This window comes from Marmota flaviventris, chromosome 9 (assembly GCF_047511675.1).
Source record: "Marmota flaviventris isolate mMarFla1 chromosome 9, mMarFla1.hap1, whole genome shotgun sequence".
NCBI lineage: Eukaryota > Metazoa > Chordata > Mammalia > Rodentia > Sciuridae > Marmota > Marmota flaviventris.
This window is the reverse complement of record NC_092506.1, coordinates 109362969-109389015: the sequence shown is the minus strand read 5'-3', so window position 1 is coordinate 109389015 and position 26047 is coordinate 109362969. Positions and strand designations below refer to the sequence as shown.

The following is a 26047-nucleotide window of genomic DNA, read 5'->3' as shown; positions in this document are numbered from 1 at the left end:
CAGTTCACACACCCAATCCCTCACCTGTGCAATGTTGGACAGTCAAGGGAAAAAAAAGAACAGTTCAAGAGTCTTGGTGGGGATAGATGTCAGATTATAGTAAAGTGAGAAACCAGTGGATAGTTAAGTGGGGATAGTAAACAGGGTTTATTCTTTCAAGAAATTGGCAGTGGTCACATAAAATTTTATTTATAACATGATCACATTTGTATCAAAAACAGAATAATTATGGGTGGGAGGTGTATTTAGCTCAGTAGTACAGTGCTGCCTAGCAATTGTGTAGCTCCAAATTTGATTCTCAGCACCAGAAAAAAGCAAAAAATGGAAGAGTCATGAAGAAATTATACATGTTCAAAATCACCGTCTATAAAACTTTTTTCTTTTTCTTTTCTTTTTTTTTTTTTTTTTTTTTTTTTAGTGGAGCAGACACTTAATGGAGCAAGGCTCTAAGAATAAAAGCAAGAGAATCCAGGATAAGAATTTTAAGAGACAATTCTTCCTTTGAGATGGTTAAGAATAGGTAATAATGGAAATGAAAAAAAGAAAGTAAGGGAGGGAGGGAGGAAAAGAAAAAAGAAAAGGAAGGGAGGAAGGAGGGAAGGAAAGAAGGAAAGAAAATGGTTGAAGCATTTATGATATGAATGCTTCTATTTTCTTTAGAAAGTCTGAGAATATGAAAGTGCAGCAGAAGTTTCAGGAGTGTTTAAGGTTTAGAATAGACAATGTGGTGCTGGAAAGAAAGCTGGCAGGGAAGAAGTAAGAAAAATGCTAAGCAGTACTGAGAATCCAGCTATGGAAAACGCTACGAATGAACACAATATTAATCTACACTCTTAAAATGTATTCTCCAATAACGTTGGATTATTTGGGAATGCAAAAGGGGAAAGACTGTTCCAGAGTTGGCAATTTTCAGGGCTTATATGGCAGGACAAGAGGAGGAGGTTCAGACCATCAAAGCAGTACAATGAATTGAATGGTCACAAGTTGGAACCCCTCTCACATGTTTTGTGAATACTCTATGCATGTATCCTCTATCACTATTATGTTGCCTCATAACTATTTGCTTATGTGTCAGTCTCTCTTCTTCAGATTGTCTTAGATCTGAGTGCTGGCTGTGTCTTCTTCCCAGCTGCATCTTTGCTAGTTAGTACTTAGCTAATGGCTAACACCTAATGATGATTAACAAATATTTGACTGACTGGCTAATTCAGTTGAAACATATTTACTACTAGGTACCAAGCACTATGCCAAATGCTATTTATACAACAGTTTAAAAAAAAAAAAAAAGATGCGGCACGTCTTCCATGAAGTCTATGGACCAGTGGAAAATATCTAGACAATAAGAACATATATAAATAAATAAACAAATAATTACAAGTTTTTCTGCATTGAGAAGAAAACAAACAATGGAAAGACAGAGAAGAAGAGGGAATCTATTTTTGAGAAGGTGTTCAGGCCAGCCTCTTCTAAGGAGGTACCTTTAAACTGAAACTGAAGGACAGGAAGAGATCAGATTTGTGAAGGAAAAAGGGAAGGCTATCCAGGCAAAGGAAAAAAATATATGCAAAGGATATAAAGATAATAGGTAGACAAGACGCTGGCACAGTTCAGGTTATACAAATGACAATGTTGAATAAACATGACAGTATACCTTTAGGCCAACTTTATAAACCCAAACTAAAAGTCACAAAAGAGCAGCAATTCAGTCCTGAAACCTCAGCCCAAATTTTACTTTCTGCCTTTTCTTTTCATTCTGTTTTTTCTTTTTTTTTTTTTTTTTTTGGGGGGGGGGGTGCATAACTAGATATTGAACCTAGGGGCACTCCACCAGAGTTACATTCCCAGTCCTTTTTATTTTTATTTTGAGGCAGGGTCTTGCCAAATTTCCCAGGCTGACCTAAAACTTGTTGTGATTCTTTTGCCTCAGGCTTCAGTAAGGATTACAGGCTTGTGCTTCATTTTTGCTATCTTAAAAGGCCAAGAGGAAATTTCTCTGTACCTCTTTAGGCCTAACAGTGCTAGTTACCTGAAGCCTTTGTTTTTAAAATAATATGAAAGCACAAAACAGAAATTATGCAGAGTGGTAAAATTTTAATTGGAATGAACTAGACTTCAGTTAAGTCATGAAGAAATCTTAGCAGAACGCTAGAAGAGTAAAAGACTTGAATAACTAGAATTCTTAATTTGAGACTCTGAAACCTTAGACAACATAACCCTAACAAGTTCCAGCCCAAACTTCACAAGTTTATTTCTTGATGATATTTGCTCTTCCAACTTACTGACAGAGATCTAGACCTGGTCATTGTGTGGAAATGCTGGACAGCAACCCTCTCAAAAAACTACTCATTTCTTCCCTTTTCAAACAAAGACAATGGCCACCTGAAATGGACTTTTATAAATATCAATATAAAATATAGTTTTTCCAAACAGGCACAAAATGCTCCTAACTATCTCCTAGATTTCAGTAAAAGCTCTAAAATAATCTTAAGGTTGGGTTTGTACACTATGAAATAAAACAGAAATCTGCCTTTTTATCAACCTTTATCATCCCAGCCTAGGAGGTATGGATAATGGTGCCTGAATTCCATAGTTCATACTCTATGGTCTCCTCTACCTGTCGTCTGCTGCAAGTGTCTCTCTGATGCTTGGGTGGAAGATGCTGATGGTGATTCAGAAGCAAGTCCTCTTGGCATCTTTCAGCTGTTCCAACAGATGGCTGCTGCCTAAAGTATAAGCTCTAAAAGATAATAATACATATCAAATTATGTGAGCAGTGATATAATAATAGTGATAGTACTGTAGGCTTTAGGAATAGCCCTAAAGTAATCTAAGTAGTTCAAAATGTTCTCATATATTATGGCATAAAAGTAGATATTATATTTCTTTGCGCTCTTAAGGGTCTTAACTATCCACAAAGCAATCTTATATCGCATCTATAGAACAAGGACAATCTTAGTATCTATCTCCCAGAGACATCGTGAATAATGCATACAAACTTCTAAAACCATTTTGGCTATGATAAATGCTCTGTGAATACAAGCTGTTACTTATAATAATGTTTCTAATATTAATAAAAAATAACACTATCATCATCTTCATTAGTGATATACCTCTGACAAGTCCAAACAAAACTCTAATTTGCTTTCTGCTGCTTACTCTTTACAGTACTGTGTTCTACCTGATCTCTGGCAGAGCCAGGATCCTGGATTTTATGTAAACCATATCTGTGGTACTCTGGAAGCAACTCTCTTCTCCATTTCTCATCTGTCATATCATGTGATGCTTGCCCATAGTTACTGTGCTAAAAGACAACATAAACATTGACATAAATTACCCAAGGATGAGCACCATGCCTGTGGCAAAAGTAAAAGCTTCAGTGAAAAAGCCTAAAGTAAACCAATGAGAATGGCGTGTGTGATACACCTAAGAACAAGAGTACATTATATTCTTTGCCCATTATTACCAACCTTAACACTAAATCCTTGAAGCAATTATACATTGCCCTGTCAATTTTGAGTCCAAATCTAAACAATTTACTCTCGCTACCTACTCTCACTGTATTTCGTACTACTTGAAAGGCTTGGTCTCTATCACTAGGTAAAATATACTGATGAGACTCCAATAGCAATTCCTCTCCCAATCTCCATTTTCTCCAAAGACGCAGGTTATTTGATATACTTTTTCTAAATGAACAATCAAAGAAAAAAGTGATTATCCAAACAGAATCAAGGGTTAGTTACATTACAGACTTCAGTAACAATCCCAGAGTATGATACTAAGTAAGGATAACAGAACAGTTAGGGGGTCTATGTGTGCATGCATTTAGCATAAAATTTTCAAAACACCAAAGTAAGGAAAAAAATGAGGTACCCATCACTCAACTTTAACAATCAGTAACATTTTGCTTTTTCATCTATCTCTTCTCCAGCTTTTTTTAGGAGTATTTTAAAGCAAATTAAGAATTATTCTGGGACTGGGGTTGTGGCTCAGTGATAGAGTGCTTGCCTTGCACATGTGAGGCACTGGGTTCGATCCTCAGCACCACATATAAATAAATAGTCCATTTACAACTAAAAATTTAAAAAAAAAGAATTATTCTGGTACATTTTGAAATAACTAGAGACATTTTACTCTTAGCCTAACTCTGGAGACCTTAAGTCTATGTATCCCCCACACAAGTTAGCTTGCTAAACCTCAGTCCAATCTTAAGTAACTGGTCTTCTCTTTTAGAAAGTGATAGCCCTTTTTTTGTATGCGGCTCCACCTGTTCTCCAGGGGAGGCTTGGTCCTGGATCTTAGGTGGAACATACTAATGATACTCAGAGGCAACTCCTCCCTTACCCTCTCTCTTCTGTCCTAAAAGGTGAGGGTTACTTGAGAAACATGTTCTGAAGAAACAACAAAAACAGAAAAAAATTATCTAAAACAGAATGATATGTTAGTGATAATCCTTCAGGCTTCATGAGAACTCTAAGAAAACAGCATCAAGTAAGAATATCCTAATTATGTTTTGGTAAGAATAAGGATGCTACACTTCTAATGCAACTCTATAAACTTTAATTCTTAATCCCAAACCACAGAAAAAAAAGAGTCTTGAGAAATTCATCAAATCTTTTATAGTAATTTAGGATCTGCTACTTCTTCCGACATTGTTTATGTAGGGGCAGTACACTTGTGATAATACTGTGGGATTCAGCAAGAGTTAGAGAATAATCCTGATAAATTAAGAGTCTAACTGATGTATTAATCTTTTGAATGAAAGAACTGATTTGATCAGTGTAGACAAAGGTATTTTCTATCATTAGCTTCAAGGCAGAAAAGAAAAAAAGAAACCAAACTGTTTGGGCTTTAACACTCTATGCCTATCCTTCTTGAAGCAGAAGTATTGTTCTGATAGGACTTAGAACTATAATCCCACTAATGTAAGAAGGAAGCAAAGATATTATATCCTTACAGCTCCAAAGTCTCTGATTCTATATTTTAAGTTACCAGTTGTTCAGCATTTGTAAAACCCAGTTACTTGTATGAATTGCCAAGATCATTGTAATGTCATGTGTAGCTAATAAAAAAAAAATTTTTTTTTTAAATGAACAGCAGGGAGAAAAAAAAAAACAGCTACTTTATCTCCCAATTCTTTCTTTCTCTTTCATTTTGTTCTACCTGCTCTCTGATGAGGTCCTGGAATTGGGTTTGGGGAGGCAGACACTGATAACCCACCAGAGAAAAGTCTTCTCTCCCTTCCTCATCAGAAAATGGCTCCAGAAAATGTACTTTCTAAAAGAGAAAAAACACAAACTATAAACTGTCCAGTAAGAGTAATATGAAATATTATGAAATAAAACCCAAAACCAGGCTTTTTTCAGTTCTACAGTTTAGCTGAGGATAAAATCTGAAGCTCCAAATTAATCCCTAAACATTCAGTTCCTGCTGGTCTCTGTCCTTTTCTCCATTCTACCTTGGCCCTGATGGAGGACTGATGATGACTGCATAGAAGATCCTGATATACAACATCCACAGGAAACTCTTCTCTTCCTTGCCTACCTATCAAAAGTGATGCTGGCTGCTTCAAATTTGATTTCTTAAAAAAACAAACAAAAAAAAACAACAACAAAAACAGAAAATATCAGTTAAAAATGACAGGTTAACTTAGATTTTATGCTTCAATGAGAACTCTGGATTTCACGGAGGTCAGAATATGACTAGGCATCTTAGAGAATAAAATAAAAAACTACTCTATTACATAAAAGCCCAACCACAACCCTAAGTAATTTACTTCCTGTTGATCCTCTTCCTCCTTTTGCTCTGACTGATCCCCAGTAGAGGGCTGGCCTTGGAACCTATGTGAAAGATATGGTTCTGTTCTTGTGGGCCACTCCTTTTTCCATCTTTCAACTGTCAAAGCCAATGATGGCTGCCAGATATACTTTTCCTAGTGAAGATTAAAAATAAAAAAGTAAATTGTCCAGATAGGGAAAATATGCTGATAATATTTTAATGCTTAGTATGAACACTGGAGCTTTGAAAAAAAACAAGAAAGAAAGTATATTCTCCAACTATGGACCTCCAAATCAGTTGCAATATAATCCTTATAAATCCCAATCCAAACTCTAAATAGCTTATTTATTCTTATTATCTCTCTTTTTCATTCCATTTTACCTGATCTTTGAGTGGAAAATCCTGCTCCTGACATTTGTATAGAAGATTCTCATCTGAGAGGAGAATGTACTGATCTTTAGGGAGAAAATCCTGGTCCTGGCATTTGAGAAGAATATTCTGGTCTTTGGGAAGAACACACTGGTCTCTACATAGAAAATCCTGGTCATCATGTAGAAAATCTTGGTCCTGATATTTGTATAGAATATTCTGGTCTTCAGGGAACACATGCTGGTTTCTAGATAGAAAATCCTGGTCTTTATCAGGTAGAAAGTCTTGGTCCTGACATTTGGGTAGAATATCCTGGTCTCTGGGTAGAAAATCCTGGTCTTTATGCAGAAAATTCTGGTCCTGATATTTGGGTAGAATATTCTGGTCTTTAGGGAGAACATAGGGGTTTTGGGGTAGAGAATCTTGGTCCTCACATTTGGGCAGAAAGGCCTGGTTTTCGGATAGAAAATCCTGTGCTTTCAACTCAGTATTCCTATCTTCTATCTCAGTGCTACTACTGGCTTTTATCATAATACTCCAAGTTTCTGTCTTAAAAGCCTGGACTTCTGGTTCAATGGCTTGGCATTCTGGCTCAATAGCTTGAACCTCCAGATCAACAGCCTGGACATCTGGCTCAATACTCTTTTCAGGCTCAATACTCTGAACTTCTATCAAATCACCTTTGGTTTCCAGAGGATAATCCTGGGCTTCAAGGCCCTGAAAATGTGACTGCTTTTGTTCTTTCTCTTCTATGACAACAAATAATGGATTTTTGAATTTTACTTTCTAAAAGTGAACATAAACAACAAATATAGAATGTTATAAAACAGTAACACTTAGTTTTCCATGAGATTCCTAAAATGATCTTAAAATGGCAAGAGTATTCAACAAATTACTAAAATAAAATGTGAAATCACAGTCGCCCAACTTGAAAGAATCTAACTCTACAATTCTAAACCAGTATAACAATACTGGTAATCCCTATTCCAAATCACAATTATTTCACTTACTCTTATTGCTTTACCTGAACTCTGCTAAAAGGCTTATCATTGTCTTCAGAAAAGAGACTCTGCTTGTCTCCCCAAAATAAATCGTCTCTCCCTTTCTCATTTGTTATAATAGATAATACTTCCTCACTGTCAGATTCCTAAAAGGAAACAAAACAAAATAAATAAAAAAATAATACCAAATGTAGCTATTACATATAGAAAAAATGTGACTGCAATGAAATCCTAGGCTTGAAGACAGCATATTCAAACAGTATTAAATGATTGCGATAAATGTACACAGAAACTATAAAACATTGTTGGAAAAAAAAAAGAAAGATCCAAATATGTGAAAAGACATCTCACATTCATGGATCAGAAGAAAATACTGTTATGATGGCAGGGTGTAGTAATGCACACTTTTAGTCCCTATACTGGGAAGGCTGAGGAGTCACCCCAGGAGTTTGAAACCAGCAAGGTAACAGAGTAAGACCCCATCTCAATTTTTTTTTTTAAAAATGGACATATTTCCCAAATTGTTCTAGAGAGCCAAAAATCTTTACCAAAATACTTTTTTTCTTTTATAGAAATTAACATGAAAAAATTCATGTGGAAATGCAAGAGATCCATAATAACAAAATATTCTTGAAAAATATATTAAGAAGTTGGGGATTTCATTCTTCCTAATAAATTGCACTACACCAAAATTAAAAATTTTGTGCTGCAAATGACACCATTAATAAAATGAAATGTCAACCTACAGAATAGGAGAAATATACATAAGACCACTCTCTAATAAGGGATTTATATCCAGAATATATAATGAACACATAAAGCTTGACAATAAAAAGACAACCCAATTTAAATATAGGCAACGCAATTGAATAGACATTTTTCTCAACAGAAGGTCAAATGGGCAATAAGGGTTTGTACCTCATCTCCCTATCTGATTTTCCATAAAGTTCTAGTAATATACAGTAGTTTAAAAAAACTTTGATGGATCTTAAGAGGGTACTTTTCTCTTGTTTCTATATTTATCATGATGGATGCTGGTTTCCTACAAAGTACTCCCTGGGAGTTGGTGGGTGAGAATCCATACAAATATAAATGGTCTAGGGAAGGCAACATCCTCACAATACTAATTGAGTTTTTTGTGAAAGATTTGGAATGATCTTGAGTAAATTAAAATAATCCTATATAGAATTAAGAAAAAAAATAGTTATTTCAATTTCAAATATACAAACAAATCACAGATGAAATGACTGGTAGGGGAACATAAAAACTTCGTAAATGACAACTTTCCACCATCCTAACCACTAACAATTTCAAAACACTCATGATTTCAGTCCTGGAAACCTGACAGAAGTCAATCAAATATATGTTCTACATGGATCTCTGCACCTTGAACAATTACAACCAGAAAGAATCTAATTGCTAAAAACTAACAAAGAAATGAAAGCAGAGCTCAATTGGATTACAGATTGTTTTTTCCAACGGGCAGATTCCCACTTCATGCAGCTGAGAGAATAGAAAACTGTTCAGATTTGAGGTAAAGATTTGATATAAGTGATCAGAATATTTCTCTGAATATTAGATCTTTCCCAATTATACAGAAGAATCTGTTTTGCTATTTTACCTCTTGTCCCCCAAATGCATTCATTGGAAGCAAATGGCCAGCTTGAATTCATTATCATCATCATAACAATAATGAATTACACTTAAATGGCACCTCTGACGTATAAACCTGGTTTATACAAGGATCTTATCTCAGAATTAATCCTCCCTTATAACTATTTCAGTCAGATCTATGAACAGCATTCTTTGTGGAAAAATACCAACTTCATAAGATCTGATCATATTCCAGACAATATAAAATATCACTCTCTAGGACCTGATAACCCTTTCTTCTCTGGTTTATTAGAAAGTGTCCAATCACCACTTTTCAACAGTTTCCTGGAATCAATTTTATAATACCCCATAATAGGTATGAAAATTGTCAAAAAAAACACCCAAGCTTCTAAGAATAACTGAGGTACAAAAGAAACTGTATTTCAAAAAGTCACAACAAGACAATGCTAGAAAAAGTCAACCAAACTGACTGCATGTAGGATGGATTTTCATATTTAGATATATCTACCTTTTGTTTTTTAAAGTTAGTTTATAAATTTTAAAATTATTACTGAAGAGGGAGACATTTATAGTTTAGTATTCAACCATATAAAGTTGCAAACATATAAAGGCAAATGTTTTAATGGTTTGTTGAGTTATTTAAGGGAAAAACATAAAAATAAAACGTGCTACACAATGACATTTATCAACAATGAACAACATATTTGATGATGGTCCCTTAAGACTGTCACGTAAGGATTTTATAACCCTCTCTAGTTTGTGTAAATACACTATGATTTTTACACAGTGAAATCAACTAAGGACATACTTCTCTGAAAGTATCCCTGTTATTAACACATGAATGTATATGATCCATGAAAATATAAAACAATATATCATAAGAAAATAAAACTGGGAAAGACCTAAATAAGAGACAGTTGATGGTAGCAAAAAAAAAAAAAAAAAAGGACTAATGGGGCTATTTTATTAGATGCTGACCAACAAAACTTGAAATTAATGCCAAAATTAAGTAAACACAGGAAGATACACAAACTGAGCATCCAAATTTGTGAATTCTAAAATAAGTAGACACCAAAAAAAGTCATTTTACAACTATAGGCTTAAATATCCTTTTAGGTCTAGTTCTACATTTAGAACAATTTTTCACTCTAACTTTATGTTAAGAAACAATTTTCTTTTTAAAAAAATAATAGTAATACACACACAATAGGAAATTTTTAAAATAAGGAAAACAGAAAAATCGCCTGTAATAATACTGTCCAGAAATAATCAACATTAGCCTCTCAAGCCATTTTTATATAGGGGTTCATTCAAGCACAAAGCATTCTCTGCCATTTCTTTTTATTTTGCTTTACTTTTCTTTATAGCACTTTTTATTTGAAATTATATTCTATAATTATTTACTTATTATATACTTCCCTACCAGAACAGAAACTCCTTGAAGGCTTATTGTCTTTATTTTACCACTGTAAGTCCTGTTTTTAGAACCATATCTACCAATTATAGACATTCCATAAACATTTGTTGAACAAATACATACATTTTTAAATTGAGATCATATTGTAATCAATCAAAATTAGGTTAGCTGCAGAGTGACTAAAGGGGTCAAGACAGAGTTATTCACAATGCAAAATTTTGTATCCTACTTCTTTCACTTAACTTTACCTCACGTTTTCTCTTGTCTTCAGATATTCTTTGAAAACATAATTATATTTTAGAATGGCTGTATATGGATGCATCACAATTTACTCAAGCATTCCCTACTGTGGGATATTTCAGGTTATTTCCAATATTTTACAGTTCTAAGCTATGCTGAGATATAAGTAAATTTTTTATTTGTATTTTTAAAAACCACATAATGGAAATTAATTTACCTGTTGGGTAGAAAAGCTTTTCCTCATACCATCTGGAAACAGTGATGACTTTTTTTTACTCACAGTTTTATGGGATGCCAGCCGGTGACGTACTTGTTTCATGGTTTGACTAAGCTGCCAGGGAATGGAGGAAAAAAAGAAAGCAAAAACAAGTTAAAGTCTTGATACCAAATACACTAAGTGTTCCAAAAGGAAAACAGATACCCATTATTAAAAATACGGACCTAATATAAGAGGATTACTTAAAAAGGAAATTTTGATCTGTATAGTATTTTATGATATTATTATCATTATTCTAAAAAGACTGAACTTTATAATGTAGGGGCTGTGATTCACATAATTTTTTAATCAATATATACATTATATTAAGTGTGAATGCCAAAATCAGAACTTAAATGTCTGAATCAATATACTTAGAAATTGTTGCACAAACACATTCTTAACTCCCTTCTATTCCATCTTTTCAATAAGGAGTTATTTCTTCAACTGGTCTTTGCATGCCTAATTGCTTTCATCATTCCTTGCTAGAAGACTCTATTCCTAGTTGCCCTAAGACTCTTAGTTGTTTCCTATTGATACGAATCCCTTCTGTACACCCAACATTTGAAGACCAAGTTAAAGTATTTTCTCAGATATCCTTTCCTTAAAGATGCCTTCCTAAATTAACTTAGAACACATCTCAAAAGAATCAATTTGTTTCAACTGCACTAAATAATCTCTGATAAATGACTATTAATATTAAATACATTGACTTTATTTTCATTCCTTGTCTCTAACTAGTAATTTCAGCATATACCTATTTTGATATCTTTTTCAGAGGAGCACAGCCTATTTACCTCTCTCAAATCTGCAAGGTATGCCCCATTAGGGAAAAGAAACAAATGAACCATGTACTATTTTTTAGGATGAGCGCTGCAACTCATGGTGAACAAGCAAATCTACATATTCTTAGGGACATTTTGGCAAAGTCAGGACCATTTGTAAGCCATTCATTGAAAGATCAATGCTATCTATACTCCCTTGAGGGGAAATTATGGCTAAGACTTAACAGATGTCAGTAACAAATACTTAATGTATTTTTAACTAAAAGTGAGCTAAGAAGGAAAAACTCTCATTACTAGCCCAGTTTTTCTAACAATTATATCATCTCTGCTTAGTCCTTGCTTCTAGAAATCCATACTGCTAACCAGAGAAATCATCTTGAAACATTACTCCTTATTTTACCAAGGGCAGGACTTCTAAATTAGGTTAGCTGCAGAATGACTAAAGGGGTTAAGACAGAGTTATTCACAATGCAAAAAGAGACATACATGCAGCTGAAGTTATTAAAAAAAAAAAAATACAGGGTCTGGGATTGTAGCTCAGCAATAGAGCACTCGCCTAGCATGTGCAAGGCCTTGGGTTCGATCCTCAGCACCACATAGAAATAAACTGAATAAAAGTATGTGTCCAACCACACCTAAAAAATAAATATTAAAAAAAAATACAAAGCCATGAATTGCCTGCTTCTTTCTCCACCACGTATGGTAGGTTTTATTGTCCCACATTTTGTAAACAGGATTCAAAAGTTCCAATGTAATAAATTTAAAATAGGGCTTCAGAATCTTCATTTCCTATCAAAGTCCTAATCTCCATTAGATTCAGATTGATTACAATTCCTTAAGTAGGATATTTCAACTGGCCAGGCAATAAAAATATACTTTATGCTTTTCTATTTCTTTTTCCACCATAATTCTTCACCGAACCTCAGTCTTTTACAGGTCTTTCCAATGACTACTATGAGAACTACAGAAGGATGAACAATGGCCATCCAAAGAAATCAGGTCTCAAATCTCAATCCCCAGAACCTATATATGTTACTTTGTAGAGGAAAAGGGCCTTTGTAAAGTTGTGGTTAAGTAAAAGATCTTTAATGATCCTCATTTATCCAGATATGCATTAAATGCCATCCCAAGTGTCCTTATAAGAGAGTAGTAGAGGGATATTCAATCTACAGCAGAGAAAGCAATACAAAGATTCAGGCAAACATTGACATGACGTGGCCACAAGTAAAGGAATGCCAGCAGAATTAAAGGTGGAAAAGACAAAAGAAACAAATTTTCCCCTAAAGCCTATACAGGGAGCATGGCCCTATTGATGCCTTGACTTTGGTTCAGTGAACCTGATTTTCAACTTCTGGCCTCCAGAACTGTAAGAAAATGCATTTCCATCATTTTAAGCCATTACATTTATGGTGATTTTATTACAGAAGCTACCAGAAATGTAACTAATATAGCAAGAATCAAAATTAATATTAATAAGAATTAATAAAAAGCTATTCCACTCCTTGGCATTTGTCCAAAAGAACTAAAATCAGTATACTATAGTGATACATGTTTGTAGCAATGCAATTTACAATAGCCAAGTTACAGAACCAAAAGTGTCCATCAATAAATGAATGGATAAAGAAAATGTGGTACAATACACCATGGAGTTCTGCTCAACCATAAAGAATACATTATATCAATTTCCAGAATTTGGATAAAGTTGGAGAACATCATGCTCAGTGAAATAAGTCAGATTCAAAGTTTAGGGTCAAAATTTTTGTCTTCTATGTGGAAGCTAAAAAGAAAAAAGAAATTAAAAAAGGGATCTCTCAAAAATAGATGGGAGACCAGTAGAGTAAAGGAAGGGGATTGAAGGAGGAGGGAAGAAAGGAAGAAAAGGGAAGGTACTGGGGAAATAAACTGACCAAATTAGCTATGTATATATGTGAATATATCATAATGAATCATACTTTTATTTATAATGATAATGTATCAATTTAAAAAAATAAACAAATAGAAGGGAGACAAGTAGAGTATATAAAGGGGATCAGGGGAGAGAGGAGGAGAAGGAAAGGGGAAGTATTAGAAAATGAAATGGAACAAATTATGTGCATGTATGAATGTCACAATGAATCTCACCATTATGTAAAATTATAATGAAACAATAAAGAGATATTACTATAAAATTATGCAAAATTATGTGCTAAATAAAATGAACAAGAAAATAAGTGTACCTCTCTCACTGCAAGATGCTAATCATTATATGCTTAAGTGTTTGTGTGGTTTATATATTAATTCATGCAACATATATTTATAAGTGTATGTTTAAAAATACATGTGTATTATGGGCACATGCTATGGGTGTATGAACACTCAAAAAATAAAATTTAATTAAGTCTTTTTAATACTAGAACCTCAGACACACTATTCATTCTCTTATAGCCATTGTTATTAACCCACTAAGTCACAAGTTTTCAGTTTTGCAACTATTCCAATGAATCTGACACAAGTACATTAAAATAGACTGGAAGGGGCTGGGGTTGTAGCTCAGTGGTAGAGCATTCATATAGCACGTGTGAGGCCCTAGGTTCCATCTTCAACATCATATAAAAATAAGTAAATAAATAAAGGTATTGTGTCCAACTACAACTAAAAAATATATTTTAAAAAATAGACTGGAAATCCATATCTAGAGCTTATATTGATGTGTGTGTGTATATACACATAAATATATTTCATATACCTATTTTTCAAACGTGGTAGTCATTCATTTATTACTTTTCTCAAAATAATAGAACTCTAAATTCATAATTTGTATTTCAAAAGTTACCATAAGTGATACATTTGTTGCTCAATTTAAGTTTTTATAGGTATCCCACATCTGCGACAGTGGAATTTAATGGTTTAACAAAGATTGGCACTAAATCGGACCAAAATTTAAAGATTCCCTTATGGAGATAAGTCATTCAAAACTGCATAGAAAATCTAGCAAATCAAAAATCAATATAACTCCAAATAAAACAAAAAGCCATACACAGAAGGAAAAGTAATCACAGTTTACTACCTAGCTCAACTGTACTGTTTACATAGTCATAACAATGCAAATGTGGAATATCAATCTAAGCAAAATTACTACATAACTATAAAGAGAGGGTGAAGGTGGAAAAGGTATATGTGTAATAACAAGAGGGGATAGAAAGAGCCAAATCCTCATGTTTCAGAGGCACCAATAAAAATGCCTGAACTGTTTTTAAAAATCAAGAAAGAACACCACAAGCATCTTACTTAGAAATATCAAAGTTAATACTAAATGATACGACAACAACAACATTCCCTTTTGAGGAAGGAATGATAAAATGTGAAAGACATTTGTTTTTAAACTGTAAACATTGTACATATCTACTTCTTTTACTTGCTTAAACTATATGCATATATAATTTTAACAAAACATAAAATGTAAAAAAAAGATTCCTTTAACACAAAAAGCTACCTCTCCATGAACAACATAAGCATGTAGAATCATTTTGGGTTTTCATAATGCATATATAAATGCAATTATTTCAGACCTCAGGAATATTCTAGAGAACACACGCCTATATTTTCTTCCATCCAGTAGGAAGAATCACTGCCAACAAAACTTGGCTCACACTGACCCTTAAAGACAATATCCCAGATATATTAGATAATTAATCATAGTACCTTCTAAGGAAAACTGTCACCCCCACAAACCCTAATAGAGGGACAGCCTTTGGCAACATCATCCCTAGATTTTTCTGATTAGATTAGCAACAACATCAGTGATGTTAGCAAATAAATACAGGTCTTGAGGCAATGTCTTATACATTTACAACAAAAGGTCTGAACCACTCACAGAAACATAATTTCAACAATGAGCAAAGGGACTTTTATCTGATAAACAAAAATTTTACTATATAAGCAAATTTCAAGATTTAAATCTTAAAATCTAAAGCAAATAAAATTTTATGTTAAAATTTAAAATATCAGGCAAGTACATAAGATAAAATTTGACAGATAATCTACTATGACTCTTTTCATTGTTCTTATTTTTTCAGTTCTTTTTATTCATGCTTTTTTTTAGCCAAATAAGATTTAGAAAGGTGGAATTTATGTAACTACATAAACAAAACGATAATACTACATAGATCATGGGAATAAAGCACAGCTAAGATCTACCCAAAATTGAATTCTATTCAACTACAATGTAGCTTTTTTGCAAATTATATCATACTGATTTTTAAATGTTCAGACTTTTCAGTGCTGGCACAGTGGTGCATGCCTATAATCCCAGCAGCTTGGGAGGCTGAGGCAGAAGGATTTCAAGTTCAAAGCCAGCCTCAGCAAAAAAAAAAAAAAAAAAGCAAGGTGCTAAGCAACTCAGTGAGACCCTGTCTCTAAATAAAAAATATAAAAATCAGGCTGGGGATGTGGCTCAGTAATTGAATGCCCCTGAGTTCAATCCCTGTTTTTTTTTTTTTTTTTTTAAAAAAAAAAAATTTACAGTGGTCAAAAATACTAGAGTTAAAACTTACAAAAGCCCTTTATTATAGTCCATAAACCCCCATGCAATGCATCAGTTGCATTAGCTTTCTTTTGTAATTGTCACTAACAATCTACAGGATGGCCAGTAACCTAGATCTAATGCAAAAAAGGCAAACTGGACAATAAAGATACCTTATCAGAGATAATGAACTAGCAAATATTCTCAGAAAAATCAGAGATAGGACCTGAGCCTAAAAGGCCCTAAATCCTATACTGGAGAAAAGACATGAAAGTAGCCTCAAGTGTGCCAAAATTACAAAGCTGTAATAAGTGAACACCAGTTAGTAGTAGAAAAATAAGTTAATAAGAGAAGCACAAGTGTAGAAATAAGATGACCCAGGTTTGCCTATCCTGGTTTGCCTGGAACTGTTCCAATTTTAGCACTGGAAACCCCATGTCCTGGGAAAAACCCTCAATACTGAAAAAAGAAGGAAGGATAGGATCAACTGATTCAAGTTAACAATTAAATACTAGTGTGAAGCTCAAAGATTCCACACTCTTGGGGTCATTGGAACTACCTTAGATCCAGAAAAACTTTCAAGTTATACATTCTTGAAAGGACTAGGGATAGGTGTAAGATTTGGATTCTGACTTTATTAACCCCTGATGCTTGAAATAAACTTCCCCTTGCTTGGTTAGCCTAAATTCTTGCAGCCAAAAGAGTGTAACTGAAAAACGACTTTTTTCAATAATAAAAGAGAGGAAAATTTAGCTGGTTGTTTCATGTCATTTAAACTTTAACTTCACAAAAAATAATTTTCCCAAGGTATTTTTAAAAAGTTGGAAAACTAGCACTGTAATGAGAGAATAAAAATAAAAACAAGAGCATAAAAGGTTCAATGAGAAACAAATAAAAAGCTGAGTTAACCTTACAAGGAAAGAAACAGTGGCGAACTTAATAGTCTATAAATTTAAAAAATATTATATAGCAAGAATGAAACTGGTAAGTTATTCTTCACTTCCCCACCAAAATGAAGTAATCAAGGGACACCATAGAAACTCAATTCATAAGGATAGATATCAGTTCTAACAAAAGAAATGGCTGGTTCTATTTTATGTGATGGGCTGAAATTTCTTCCAGTTCTATGACTCTAGCTCTTAATTTTAGGGGCCTAATTGTATCTGATCTTTGAATAAGTAGGTAATAGTAAGTATTAAGAGATTCTGGCCAAACCACATCTGAAATAATAAGACTATGTTCAGATTTGGGGGCCATATTTGAAAAGAACATTAGAAAACTAAGCAGCATTTAGAAAAAAAAATCAAAAGGCTTTAAGAATGTAGAAATCCAAAAGAAGAAAAATGATAACTATAATTAAATACTTGAAGTCCTTTTAGAAAGTATTTTATTTTTTATTATTTGAGAGGGCAAAACTAAGACCAACAAATAAAAGTGATACAAAGGGCTGAGGTTGTACCTCAGTGGCAGAGTGCTTGCTTAGCATGTATGAGGCACTGGGTTCAATTCTTAGCACCACATATAAATAAATAAAATACAGGTCCATCAACAACTTAAAAATTTTTTTTTATTTAAAAAAAGTGATAGGAAATTTTTGACCATTATATTGAAAAAACAGCTATAATAATTCCAAGTCTTCTAAAAATGAAGTGAACATTCTGAAAAAGTAGTAAGATATCCAATATAAGTGTTTTAGCAGAAATTAAATTGATATATATCACCCATATAAATATAAATACACACACACACACACACACACACACACACATGATGATATAAAAGAACTCTTTACAGAGAGAAAAACTGAATCAGATATCTTTTTGGGGGGCAGGGGAATAATAAAGAATGAACTCAGGAACACTTTACCAATTAGCTATATCCCCATCCCTTTTTATTCTTTGAACACACTCTTGATAAGTTGCTAAGACTGCCCCTGAACTGGCAATATTTCTGCCTCAGCCTCCCAAGTCACTAGGATTATAGATGTGTGCCACCACACCCAGCCCAATATCTTTTTTTAACATTTAATTAAAAGCTTAAATAACTTTAAACATATAGAAAACTTTAAACAGAAATAAACAGAAGACTATATTACCCAGTTTTAATACTATTTATCCATAAACTTCCTTCTCTGGCTCACTCTTATATTATTCTGAAGTATACTTATTTCATATGTCATACTTCATATGTCAGATGAACTTTAAAACACTTCCAGGGCTGGGGTTGTGGTTCAGCGGTAGAGTGCTCGCCTGGCACGCACAAGGCCCTGGGTTCGATCCTCAGCACCACATACAAATAATAAATAAATAATAAAGTTTAAAAAAAAAAAGCCACTTCCAATTCAATATTCTGCTTCTGTAGTTCCAAGATATTAATAAACTGAAAAGTCCACTAACATTTAGAAAATGAATTATGTTCACCATGCGCTCAATCAGTTCTAGTTAACTAGGGATTTAGAGCCTGACAGTTTTATTGCCTAGCTTCATAGTGACATCTAGTGGATTAAAACTGCAACAAAAAAAGCAAGATTAAAAAGCATCTATTGTTAAATTGTATGGGTAAAAGTTCACATGCCCAAAATAGTTAAGTCACTAAATATTCTTTAGAAAATTCATCTTCTTCCAAGAAAAAAAAATTAAAACAAGGCATAAAAAGTTTTTAAAATTTTGTAATATTTAGTGCTTTTTATTACCTGATTTTTCTTACTCATCTAACTTCATTTTCTGGTTCTTTATAAACTATCAATTAGAAAGCCTTTTTCTTTTCTTCACAAATATACCAACCACACTGCAGATTCTAAGTCTTTAACTGTTTCTCTCATTTCAAAATTCTCTTATCAATTCAGCTTACCAATTCAAAATATACAACCCCATCCATTTCTTTCATGAATTCTTCCCCTATTATTTCCTCAGAATTTAAATATTTCTTAACTCCCATGGCAAAACTTAATTGCCAGATACAGGAAATGGGTCCATAATATTATTTAATAGACTAGGGACTATTAGCTTTGTATACCTACCTGGAAATATAAGTCCATGGAAGGTTCCATTTCACATTTCATTAGTATCCCCACAATGCTTAATAAGTATAATGCATTCAAATACATGCTGACTAATGTGTTCAATCCATGCTTTAAACAAATGAAGTCCATAGCCATAAGTACCACAAAAGCAAAGACTGAAGGTGTCTGAGTAAATGTTCTATCCCTGTATCTTATACAGTGCCTGGCACAATAAATTTTTGCCAAATTGTTCATAATATTAAAAGAGAAAAAATGAGGCGCTGAGAATCGAACCCAGTGCCTCATGCATGCTAGGCAAGCACGCTACCACTTGAGCCACATCCCCAGTCCCAGGAAAGTACTTTTTTAATAAGATGAAGAACAACTTCCAAAGTAGAGGTGAAGAACAAACCAAATGAACAAAAGCTCAGGTACACTAAGGAAGGAGCTGTCTAGGAGTCAAGTATTTGAATACATGAATCTATTCATAATTCTTAATTAGGTATATAAAATGAGTTATTAAATAAAAGTACATATTTTACAAAAATTCTGGATATGTTTAGGCACTCCTATATTATTACTTTACCTACAACCATAGATCCATTTATTATGATAACAAGATTAAGACAGAAAAGAAAAAACATATAAAGATAAATACTAAATGAAATACTCTTTAGAAGAACTGAATATCTTTGCAACAAAGGTAAGAATCACTTCTGTCTGTATGCTACAATGTAATAGTAACTTACACAGAATAATTTCATTATAATTGAGAAAATCTATGTTCTTTGGCCTGAAGCTCTTTCTAATAAATTTTGAATTCTAATACTTGAGCACCTTTCTTTAGATGATTCTAAGTCATTCAAAAATAAACTAAAATGTAAATTAGAAAAATACATGTAAAAATAAGCATTATTCCACTGGTCTCCATTTTTACAAAGAGTAAAAAAAAGTGATAAAAAGTAAAGTTGAATATATCCCTATTTCATATTCTATCAATGTCATATTTTTAGTTTAGAGGATGGGGAAAAATCAGATATAAGATAAAATGAGTATGCACTTACAGCTTGGGCTTGTTGTTGGAATAATTCATTCTGATTCTCTCCATCTTTTATTGCACTCCCAAACATCTGGGAAGCAGGTAACCCAGAACTTCCAACTGCAGCATTCAAATTGCTTGGAAAAATACTTGTCCCTTTAGGAGTGAAGTGTGCTGGATCTGAAGATTGCATGGCTATAGAGCCTTCTTTTTCTGCCTACACAAAAGAAAAAGGAGGGATATGAGATGCCACTCCAATCCAGTGTAATCAAATAATGGTTGGGAGAAATTATCTGGCAAAGGAACTAACTTTTACCAGTTACCTGTTTGTATTAATAACATTTATATTATTTCACTTAATTCTCACACAATCTTGTAAGAGAAGGATCATATCCATATTTTATAGATATGTACAACCATAAAAGTTAAGTAACCCAAGGTCACATAGCTAAAAGTAAAATAGCCAGAATTCAAACTCAAGTATGAACCCAAAAATCTTGGTGTTTTTTTGTTTGTTTGGTTGGTTTTTTTTTAGTTGTAGATGGACATGATACCTTTATTTTATTTGCTTATTTTTTATGTGGTACCGGGGATCAAACTCAGTGCCTCACACATGATAGGCAAGTGCTCTACCACTGAGCCAAAACTCCGGCCCCATTGACATTGTTTTTAACTATTTGATGAAAACAAAGAACACATCAGAACACACAGCAATAAAACATGATTTCTCTATATAAAAATCTTGTGCACTCACTAGAAAATCAGATTATATAAAGCATGAAATTAAAAGAAAGTGATACTGTTACTGCCTAATAGTTTATCTTACAGTATACATACTTTGCACTCAATTATTACTCAGGTTCACTTTTTTTTAAAATTTTTTTTATCAGTTACACATGACAGTTCAATGATCTTGACAATTCATACATTTGAATCAAATGGGGTATAATTTCTTATTTTTCTGATTGTACAGGTTGCAGAATCACTTTGGTCATACAGTCACCCATATACATACAGCAATAATAATGTCTATTTTATTCTGCTGCCCTTTCTATCCCCCTTCTCCTCCCTTCCCCTCCCATCCACTTTTTTTTTTTAATATTTATTTTTCAGTTGTAGTTGGACACAATATCTTTATTTATTCATTTTTATGTGGTGCTGAGGATAGAACTCAGGGCCTCCCTCATGCTAGGCAAATGCTCTAACACTGAGCCACAACCCCAGCCCCCAGGTTCACTTTTGAACTTACTGCTTCAAAAGACTTCTGAAGCTGTTGCTGTTTTTTCAGTCTAATTTGTTGATTGACTCGGTGTTTGACTTGTCTCTGAAAATGTTTCAAAGCTTCTTGTTTTTTTCTTAGTTGTTCCTTTAGTTCTTCTTCAATCATATGTGCTGAAGTCTTCAAAGATAAAAGAATTAATTTGCCTATCAGAAGTTTTGTCCATTAGGGCTGTTGCAAACACAAAAAAGTCAGGATATAATCATGGAAAAAATAATTCAGTTCTATAACCCAAAATTGCCAGAAGAGTAAGGAAATTATGAGTGTTCAGAGACAATGATCTACATAGTGAATACCAGGTACTTAAACCAAATCATAAACTAAAAATTAGAATTCGTAAGTACTCAAATTTTATTTATTTATTAAACTGAAAATAAAGATGTCCACTTTCTATTTTCCCCACATTTTATTGATTCTTAAAGAACCAATTTAAACCCACTCCTGTTACACATTTTCTAAATGGAGTAAATGGTACTGATACACCAGACTGCTCAGATCTCACCAGATATATCCTACTGTAAAACTCCTTCATACTCGGAATTATTCTCCATTTTTAACACAGTATGTTCTTACTTTCATACCCACCTAGTAAAGGGCCTGCTCAATCTTGAAGACCATCTAAAATCCATCCCTAGTACCTCCCATAACACACTGAGCTCTTATGCTATGGCATCTCTCATTTTACTAATTTTACTGAGTTCAACATTTATGGACTCATCCATCAGATTATGAGCTCTTTAAGGACAGGAAATGCATTTAATATCTACTTGTTTTCCCTACAATATAGTATAGAGCCCTGATTATAAAGGTACTGAATAAATATTTATAAAAAGCTTTATCCCTCAACAATTCTAAGCAATCTAGAATATTTCATCACATTTGAGTTCCTGATTTGCATTCACTTCCTCTAAGTGCTCTGAATAACCACAGGAACGAAAATAACAGCCATTCTCATTTTTAAGGATCTATTATATGCAAGCACTTTATATTATATCACTCTATCCTCAACACTACCTTCAGTAATAAGGTAATTCTTTGGTACAAACGAGGACACTGGTGTTCAGAAAGATTAATCTTCAGCAGAAGCCCAAGATTCTATAGCTGGCTACTAGCAGAGCTAGAAGTTTCTGTTACTCTTAAAACTTTTATTATCTATCCTATATTGCTTTTCTCCTGACTATATGGTCTTCCTTCATAAGGAATTTTCAAATTAAATTAAATCGTCATGATACCTGCTTCCTATTGTTTCTTATACCACAGTGATTTCAATCTGAAGAGTATCTCAAGGGTTGGGGTTACGGCTCAGTGGTAGAGCACTGGCCTGGCATGTGTGAGGCACTGGGTTCGATCCTCAGCACCGCGTATAAATAAACCAATATCCATCAACAACTAATAAAATATTTTTTTAAAAAAGAGTATCTCAGTTTATATTATAAGCTCCTATTAAATTCTCAAAAATAAAATGAATTTTAATAAAATTAAGGTTTTCAAGAAACCTATCCCATAAACTATTCTACAAGAATATGGTCAACTAGAGTGGAATGTACAATGCAAGTAGCAAGAAACAACGGAGTAAAATAATTCCAAGAGAGAATTATTTACATAATAAAGTCTGAACTGACGCAGATTAGACCAAGTCTAGACAAATTTAAGCCTCAATAAATCAAGCCTCCTAGTATTTATGCTCATGTTTAGTATGTTCCCACACCAAATTTGATCCAGCCCTGAACATATGATAGAATGAAGTAGAAGCGTTGGCTTTGTGACTTCCCAAGCAAGGTCATAAAGCAACTTCTACCTGAAGCTCTTGGAGTGCTCGCTCACTCTGGGAGAAACCAGCACCATAAGAATTCTCACTACTCTGAGAGTACCATGTCATGAGGAAATACAAACCGGCCAAATAGGCTTTCTGAAAAAAGAAAGATATACAACCAGCCCCCAGCCATTTTAGTCATCCTAGCCTAAGTGCCAGAATGTGAGCAAGAAAGCCATCTTAGATATTACAGCTTATTATCAAGCATCATAAGAAGAAGCACCAAAGAATCCAACCAACAACCAGAACCTAGTCAAGCTGTCCCAGACAAATTAAGCTACCTCTGATGAGGCCCCAGACACTTGAAAAGCAGAGACAAGCCATCCCACTGTATTCTGCCTAAATTCCTGACACAATATTTTTGCTTTGTCAATAGATTCTCAGCAAAAGATAACTAGAAAATATATTAATGTAAATAGCCATACATGATAATAGGACAGCAGTGTCACTTAATGCTAATTTAATTATTGGGAGGGAATGGAGATCTAAGCTCTGACATTTTTAGGAACCCTGATGACTCCTTGAAATTTAGGGGGCGGGGAATGAATAGGAGTTCCCCTTTAGAGTAGACATGATGTTAGTGTAACAAGTTTTAGAAGTAACTACTTTCATCTACTCTGAACCAACAGTGCTATTCTGTAAATAAGAGTGGATTCCCAAACTAGACAGGCTAAAGTAATAAACAGTTGTATTAGATACTTGACCAAACTTCCTTCAGCTAAAATTGATTCGAATTTTTTAAATGAGGGAAAGAAGACATGTTTATACATGTTCCAGTCTTAAAATTTTGAATTAATGTGTAGGAACTTAAGATTCAATTTTTTTTTTCCAATACTGGAGATCAAACCCAGGGCCTAACACATACTAGGCAAGCCCTCTACCACTGAACTACATCCCCAGCCCCTCATTTATTTTGTATTTTATTTTGTTTATTATTATTTTTATTTGGGGGAGTTCTGTGGATTGTACCCAGTGGTGCTTTATTCCTGAGCTATATCCCCAGTCCCCCCACCTTTTTTTATTTTTTTTATTTTTTAAGTCAGGGTCTAAGTTGCTGAGGCTATCCTTGGCCTTCTGTCTCCTCCTTTAGCCTCCTGCCTTACATCCTGAATCACTAGGACTGCAGGCATGTGCTGCAGCACCTAGCTCTTTTTTTAATTTTTAAGACAGGGTGTCATCATGTTACCCAGGCTGGTCTTGAACTGGCAATCTTCCTGCCTCAGTCTCCCAAATAGCTGGGATTACAGGTGTGCACTACCACACCCAGGATAAGATATAACTCTTCTTAAAATACAAAAAGAAGCCAGACACAGCGGCACACAACTATGATCCCAGGAGCTTGGGAGGCTGAGGCAGGAGGATCACAAGTTCAAAGCTGGGCTTAACAATTTAGCAAGATCCTATCTCAAAATAAAAAGGACTGCAGACATTGCTTAGCAGTTAAGTGCCCCTGGGTTCAATCCCTGGTACAAAAAAAAAAGGCTAGAAAAGAGCTTAATGGTGTCAAACTTTAGGCAGTTTGATAATGCTGACATGTGACATGACAAAGATGTCATAATCTAAGCCATTAAAAAGCTGTATTAATAACTTAAATAATGAAGGACACTTGCACCAAAACTGATTCTTCTGGGATATTTTTTATATATCTTTTTTCATCCCCACTTCAACCATCCTTTTTTGAGGCTTTTCCTTTTTATTTCTTAGCACTATAAAAGTTTTGATGGGGACTGGGGTTGTGGTTCAAAGGTAGAGCACTCGCTTAGCATGTGTGAGGCACTGGGTTCAATCCTCAGCACCACATAAAAATAAAGATATTGTATCCACGTATAACTAAAAAATAAATATTTAAAAAATATTTTTAAAAAGTTTTGATGGTATACTTCATGCTTAAGTTGTTACAATTATATCCTAACCTGTCCCCCTGGATCCAATCTCTCCCTAATCTTTAAAAAGTTTGAAGCAATTAATTTAACCAAAACACAGATAATGAAATTCATTTGTAAATATTAAACAATAAAGTCAATCCCTTCTCCAAAATGTCCTATAGTTCCTTACCACCCTTATTTTCCATAGTCCTCCCAACCACCATTCCCCTAACTTTCCATGTCAATCCATAGAATCAACTCTTAGAATCCTGAACACACCTTGTTTACTTCCATCTCTCCCAATTTCCCTTAGGAGAATCATCCCACTCTCTTCCCAGATTATCCAAAGTCTTTTTAAACTTTCCTGGTTCACATAAACCCAATCATCTCTTAGCACTTAATCATGGACTAGTGAGACTCTTAAAAATTCTTTCAGAAAATACATAGGGTAGAAATAAATCAGTTAATGTATACATATACATATGAATATTAATTTAGTAAATATACTACATTGCTACATTGCTTTGTCATTTAACATTTACTTCAAAATGTCTCATTTCTCCTCTAGGATAAAGTGCACATACTTTAGTGAAAAGGGAAAATACTTTTCCTGCCCTCCTGCCTCATTACTCTGGTACATGTTCAGTACCCAATCTATTTATACAGAAGATCATTACACATTTTGTGCATTCCATAAATATTTACTGAATGCCTATACTTATTAGGCAATATTTATTTAAGATAAAAGTGAGGTAATGATAAACAAGATTTCCTACCTATAAACAAGGAGCTTATACTCCATCAGGAAAAGTAGATACATAACGATTTACTATAATACAACTTCATATTTACCTTAATAAAATTTTAACAAAAAGCTAAGGCGCACAGTTTGGGGAACCACTATCAAAAACCTTCTTAGGGGGCTGGAGTTGAAGCTCAGTGGTAGAGCACTTGCCTACTAGCACATGTGAGGTACTAGGTCCAATCCTCAGCGACGCATAAAAAATAAAAAAATAAAGGTATTATGTCCATCTACAACTAAAAAACGATTTTTTAAAAAAACCTTCTTATAAAATTGTCCTTATGCCAGTT

The 26047-nt window shown here is 33.8% G+C and overlaps 1 protein-coding gene across 15 annotated transcripts in view; it reads right to left on the bottom strand.

The window, feature by feature from the left end:
* Ccdc15 (coiled-coil domain containing 15) overlaps nt 1-26047 on the bottom strand; it is a 70503-nt gene that overhangs the window by 43202 nt on the left and 1254 nt on the right. For 6 of the 15 annotated variants that reach the window (XR_011708620.1, XR_011708622.1, XR_011708621.1 and 3 more), the window contains exons 3-11: nt 21248-21397; nt 20024-20215; nt 10634-10747; nt 7169-7291; nt 6157-6930; nt 5774-5929; nt 5161-5274; nt 3179-3301; nt 2615-2737 (exon numbers count right to left, since the gene is read on the bottom strand). Coding sequence is in view for 12 of the 15 variants with exons in the window: in XM_071616827.1 (XP_071472928.1) it covers nt 2615-2737; nt 3179-3301; nt 5161-5274; nt 5774-5929; nt 6157-6930; nt 7169-7291; nt 10634-10747; nt 20024-20215; nt 21248-21397 (1869 nt within the window). In the remaining 3 variants the exon portion in view is untranslated. The remainder of the gene's footprint in view (nt 1-2614; nt 2738-3178; nt 3302-5160; nt 5275-5773; nt 5930-6156; nt 6931-7168; nt 7292-10633; nt 10748-20023; nt 20216-21247; nt 21398-26047) is intronic. The other 9 variants (XM_071616828.1, XM_071616831.1, XM_071616833.1 and 6 more) reach the window with 9 other exon arrangements.